Source organism: Crocuta crocuta, unplaced genomic scaffold (assembly GCF_008692635.1).
Source record: "Crocuta crocuta isolate KB4526 unplaced genomic scaffold, BGI_CrCroc_1.0 scaffold140, whole genome shotgun sequence".
NCBI classification, from domain to species: domain Eukaryota; kingdom Metazoa; phylum Chordata; class Mammalia; order Carnivora; family Hyaenidae; genus Crocuta; species Crocuta crocuta.
In genome coordinates, this window is record NW_027527775.1 from 7,566,744 (window position 1) to 7,572,743 (window position 6,000).

The 6,000-nt window shown below is 53.0% G+C and overlaps 1 protein-coding gene across 1 annotated transcript in view; it reads right to left on the reverse strand.

Moving 5' to 3' along the window:
• MFHAS1 (multifunctional ROCO family signaling regulator 1) overlaps positions 1-6,000 on the reverse strand; it is a 126,316-nt gene that overhangs the window by 90,508 nt on the left and 29,808 nt on the right. The window contains exon 4 of the mRNA XM_077773246.1: positions 2,870-5,708. Coding sequence (XP_077629372.1) covers positions 2,870-5,708 — 2,839 coding nt within the window. The remainder of the gene's footprint in view (positions 1-2,869; positions 5,709-6,000) is intronic.

Genomic DNA, 6,000 nt, shown 5'->3' on the forward strand with positions numbered 1-6,000 from the left:
CTGACAGATTTCTGATCACGTCATTTGTATTAAAAAGTACTGATTTTAAGATTAATAACATAAAATTGCCTCACACACACACACACAAGTAAATGGTCCACAAAACATTCTCCTTCCGTATCACACCATCCTATCTAAAATTGTTGACCTTACGGAGGAATTTGACACTTAAATTGAATGTAAAACTAAGTAACAAATTGTCACTTCCCTGAAATGCAAGATGACTTCTTAAAGAGACACAAGGGGCTACTAGTAGATTCAAAAGTTTCAGCTGAGTTAAAATACATTTTAATAAAACCTAGGGCCTCAAACATATTTTTAACTGTATTCCCTTACTAACTGAGCACCCAACATTATAATTCTGTTCCTACGTTGCCTTCTAGTTGTTTCTTATTTCAGCTCTTCCCAAGTCCTTCAGAATTATTAACAAATACTGTCAAATGACAGCTGTCACAGAAAAATCTGAAAGAGGAAAATGTGTTTCTTCCCATCTTCTTTTATTTATTTATTTAGTGAGGTGTATTTAACATACAGTATTAGTTTCAGGTAACAATTCAGTATTTGTGTGCATTGCAAAATGATCACCACAGTAAGTCTAGTTAACATCCATCACCATCCAGTTACTTCTCTGACTGCTTAATGTCATGAATGTACTATAATCATCTTTTTCCACTACTCTGTGCCCTTTGCTACTTTTCAAAGAAACACAATCCTAAACGAAGCGAAAATGATTACCTTGGTTCTCAAACCATATATAAGCCAGATGTGCATAGCCTCTATTACGAAAACAACTAATGATTTATTCTTACTCAATATAAAAGATCATTCGATGATTCTCAACCATGTATTTGTTTTTTACGTTGAGAAAAATCATCGTTTCCTTACGGCCTACATCACAAACCAGGTGTGCCTCCTTTGAAGACAAACAAGCAAAACAATGGCAATAGAATGGGCTCTTGGTTTCTGTAGTGCGGTACATCCTAGGAGCTTGCTTGTGGAATGTATGACTGTTTAAAATAAAAAATGAAGATCTGAGGTTGGGGGGGGAAAAATTCCGGCCTCATGGGTTACTCCCCAAAGTTCCCGGAATTCCCCTGCCCAGACCTTCACTTGTCCAATAACCTGTGTCTTTCCCTTTGTTGATAGTAACAGATTTATTAGTGCACCATCTTTGGATTACGCATCAGCTTTAGGCAGCTCCTTCAATAAGCTACTCTGTGACTGTGTAACTCTTAACCACTTTCTCCATTCTAGTAACACAATAGAGAAGTGTTTGCTTTCATGAGTAAGGTACAAAGGCAAATATAAAACAAACTGAAGAGTCGCAGACAATGACACCACACCAGATAATCATTCAGAATGGACAGCTCAATTGACTGGTAACTGAATACGGTGGCTTTTTTTCTGGCTGAAGAATTAAACCCAGCCTAGATCTAGGGCAGCAGGAAGAGGTTACCTTTGGAAATATTGGTGTCCAATTGCTTCCTGACACTATTATGAGCTGCATTCAGACTAGGACAAAGATCAGAGTGACATGCAGGCTTCCATTTCATCACTGCTCAATGTACCCTGGGGGGTGGGGATGGAGGGGAGAAATGGCCGAGATGCTATCTCTGGGCTTGTCCCTAGGACACTTGGAATGCTGTTAACCATGCCTGCTCCCCAAACCTGGAGTTGTTGAAAGAATGCTCCGGTGTGAAAAGGGGACACATTCCCAACTAAAGACTCGGGTATCAATTAACTAGGCCCCAAAAAATCCCACACTACTAAGTTCTGCAATTCTCCCACTCACCTATCATGCTTCAAAAAAGTAAAACAGCGGGGCGCCTGGGTGGCTCAGTCAAACATCCGACTTCGGCTCAGGTCGTGATCTCACGGTTCATGGATTCGAGTCCCATATCTGGCTCAGTGCTGACAGCTCAGAGCCTGGAACCTCCTTTGGATTCTGTCTCTGCCTCTGTCTCTGTCTCTCTCTCTGCCCCTCTCCTACTCTTTCTCTCTGTCTCTCAAAAATAAACGTTGAAATTTTTTTAAAAAGATAAATAAGTAAAACAGAAAAAGTCTGTTGCAAAACAGAAAAAGAAAAAAAAAACCCATAAGACTCTTTTCAGCCTTTTGTTCCCTTCCATTTCTTACAAAGTATTTCCAAAAAGCTCTAACGCTGAGCAAAAACCAAACCTTGCGAGGGCTCTAAAGCACGAAATTGACAGGAAATACCCGAGGAAACTCCCCTCAGAGACTTCAGTAATCTATCTTCCATGCCTTTGAGTGTGCTGGGTTGCAGTGATCCCAGGACTTAGTCATGCACTACACACTGAAATTTTTGTCTTTACTAAACCGTCATTCACCCCGTTGACGAAACATTCTTCTCTAGAATTTCCTAGGAAAAGTGAGCAATAATTTTTCCTTTATGATTACACTGAATTTAAACCAAAGATGATGACAATGACCACTCAAGCCGAGAGCACCCTTTAGAGATGGGTCTAAAATGTACAATCACCCAGTGCTCAGACAAGGCTCTCCAGCTTCTCTGTTCAACCACCTGAAATTCCTTCCATGGAAGGTAGGCTAAATGGGGAAAAAGGGAAAAGGAGATTCAAAATCCAAAAGTGGGACTGGAACCCGCCTCCGAGGTCTGGGTCTTTTTGTCAGGAGAGTATGACACTGGAGACTGTATTTCATTTTGTTCGTGTATTTAATGTCTTTTGCTTGCCCCAACCCCCAACCCCTGCGGCATTTACTTTGAGAAACTTTCCTGGAGAGCCTGTGAGGTTAAGCAAATAGTCCATCAAATGAAACACAAGTTATCTTCCAAAAAATGCGTCTTAAAGCATTACCACGGAAGAACCACGTCCCTCTCCCCACTTACCTGGGAAAGCGTGTGGATTGGGCGACCCTCTCTTAAGGCACTTAGAACAGAGAATGTGCACGGTGTAGTGCAGTCCAGGCCATTCCTGTAGTAGGACATTCAGCTCCTCTACCAAGGGGGTTATGGCTTGCCACGCCGTCCATATGTTTGGTAACGACGCATGGCTGGCAATGGACAGGGTGTCTGGCTGCAAGACCCCCTTGGCGGGTCTGTAACTGACCACCACGGGAACCTTCCCTCGATAGGCAAAGATCTGAAGTTTACCATCCGACCTGTGTACCACGTGGCTGTTGATCTGGACGCTGTAGCGTGCAAACAACCCGGGGGGGAAGGTAAAGGGAAAACTGTATTCGATCTGCAGCTGCTCGGCCACAAAAGACTGCCCGGCCAGGTTGGTCCCGTTAATCCAGGCCTCTGCGTGGGGCACGTCATTCTGCACGTAGCATGGGAACTTGTACCAGGCCGTGGACCCATTCAGAGGCTTGCCCTTGGGTTTGTTGAGGCAGTAACAGAGTCCCATCTTCTCCAGCAGCTCCAGCAGCAGCTGCAAGTCCTCCTGGGCCTGGACATGAGGCTTAAGCAGCAACCGAATGACGTGGGCTGGCAGGAGCCCGTGGATCAGAAAGCCCTCCACGTAATGATGGAGCTGGGTGGTCCGGAGCAGCTCCTGGCCCGGCGCGGGCGGCGCCATCGGCGGGCAGCTCTCCCCCTCGGCCTCGGCCTCGCCGCTGGTCCCTAGAAGCAGCTTCTGCAGCAGCAAGGAAGGGTCCCTCTGGAAAAAGACGTTGAGGATGTCGATGAGGCGGGTGAGGTTGTGGAAGACGTGCTCCTTGAGCGCCGGGCTGTCCTCAAAGTAGAAAANGTCCCACCAGCTCAGCCACAGCCGCTGCGCCTGCGGCGGCTGGAAGTGCAGTTCCTCCAGCACCTGCCAGGAGCGAGGCAGCACTCTGTGTAAATTGGGGAAGATCTCCCTGTGCTCGGCCACCGAGAGCAGTTTGTCCCGCAGGCGCCGCAGCTGGCGAGGGTCCCTGCAGCTCACAGGCAACACGGGCGAGAGGATCTGCAGCCGGTGGTTGAGCAGGTACTGGAAGTGCGCCTTGCGCCGCCGGAGGTTCTTGTCGGAAACCCCGTAGTAGGCTGCGTGCGGGCTGGCGGAGCGCAGCTCGAAGTCCCGGGCCAGCGCCTCGTCCACGACGCGCGCCAGCCGGCTCAGCCCGTCCGCGTGGCGCTTCTCCTGCGCGGCGATCTGGCGGTGAATGTCCAGGCACTTCTCCTCCAGCTCCCGCTCCCCGCACAGGTCCGCGTGCGTGCCCACGATGCACACGACGGCGTGCGGCACCCGGGCCCCCACCCGGTGCAGGAAGGAGCCCACGGTGCTGGGAAAGCGGCGCGGCTCGTACGTGGCCAGGTTCACCACCAGCACGTAAAGGGCTCCCGGGGAGAGGAAGAAGGGCTGGATCACCTCGTAACTTTCGTCCCCGGCTAAATCGTACACGATGAACCGCAGCCCCCGCGAGGCGTCGGCCGTCCAGCTGGTCACCTCGATGCCTTTGCCCACAGAAGGAGCCGAAGGCGCGTAGCTCTTTTCCGGGTCCCCTCCTCCCTGGCTCGCGTCCACTCTGTCCTCAGTGAGGCACTGGCGGAGAAGCGTCTTGCCCGCAGCCTTGTGGCCCATCATGAGCAGCTTGAGGCGCGGCTGCACGGCCGGCTGGGAATGAGCCAGCTCCTTCTGGTAGGCTGCGATGTAGGGGATCCCCTTCATACAGACCTCGTAGGGAGGCTGGATCAGCGGGTTGTCCTTGATCTTCCACAGGCCCACCCTGGAGAGCTGGCCAAAGTTGTCGGGCAGCACTGCGATCTGGTTCCCTTGCAGCACCAGCTCCTCCAGGCCGGTCAGCTCCACGATGGAGTCGGGCAGGTAGCGGATCCGGTTGTGATCCAGCCAGAGGGTGAGAAGCCGGCTCAGGCCCGAGATGAGCGACGGCACTGAGGTGAGCTGGTTGCGACTCAGGTACAGCTCCTCCAGCCCGGCCAGCGGCAGCAAGGCGGCCGGGAACTCCTCAAAGAGGTTGGAGGAGAGGTTGAGCATTTTGAGGCGCTGCAGGCGGCTGAACTGGGCGGGCAGAGCCTGCAGCCCGTTGTTGTCCAGCATGAGGCTCTCCAGGCTGGCCAGCTCGCAGAAGCCGCTGGGCAGGGTGCCAAGCTCGGCCCCGCTCAGCCACAGGATCTTGAGGGCACGCAGGGCACTGATATCCTCGGGCAGGCCCCGCAGCCGGTTGCTGGACACGTCCAGCTCCTCCAGGGCCGCCAGCTGCAGCAGCTGCCGCGGGAAAGCGGTGAGCTGGTTGTGGTCCACGTCGAGGGTGCGCAGGCGCAAGAGGCAGGAGAGGGAGTCGGGCAGGTGCGCCAGCCGGTTAAAGCTGACATCCAGCTCCTCCAGGTGGGCCAGGGCGCCCAGCTGGGCGGGCAGGGCGGGCAGCTGGTTGTGGCTGAGGTTGAGCTTGCGCAGCTCCCGCAGGGCGCTCACCACCTCCGCGCCCAGGGCGCTCAGCCGGTTGTGGCTCACGTCCAGCTCGGTGAGGTGGTGGCCCAGCTCCGCCACGGCCGGGGGCAGCCGGGCGAAGCGGTTCCTGCGCAGGACCAGGACGCGCAGGCTGCCCAGCGCCGAGCCCAGCCCATCGGGCACCTCCTCCAGGCCGTTGTTCCCCAGGTTCAGCACCTCAATGTCGCCGAGGTTGGCCGGCAGCACGAGCTGCGGGGCGTCGGGGGAGTCGAGCTGCTCGGCGCCGGCGCCCGGGCAGCCCCCGGCCCCGCTGAGGCTGAGNTTGACCCCGCGCCCCTAAGGATTCCTTTTTTCTTCCCTCCTGGGTCGGACCCGGGGGCCGCCCTTACTCATTCTTTACCGCCCTTCCCCTTCCACTCACCCTGCATCCACCCTGTGATGGAACTGGCAGGATTCGGGGTCCGGGTTGCGTGGTGGGAGCTTAGACTGAGAGTGTGACTAAACAAAAGAAGGACTAAGGCAGGCGACCATTCATTCATTTGGTAAATATTTATTGAGGCCCTATTTTGTGCCAGACTGACTGAGACAGACGTTCTCAGGTCCCCTGGGGAAGACTGAGCAGGAGCCT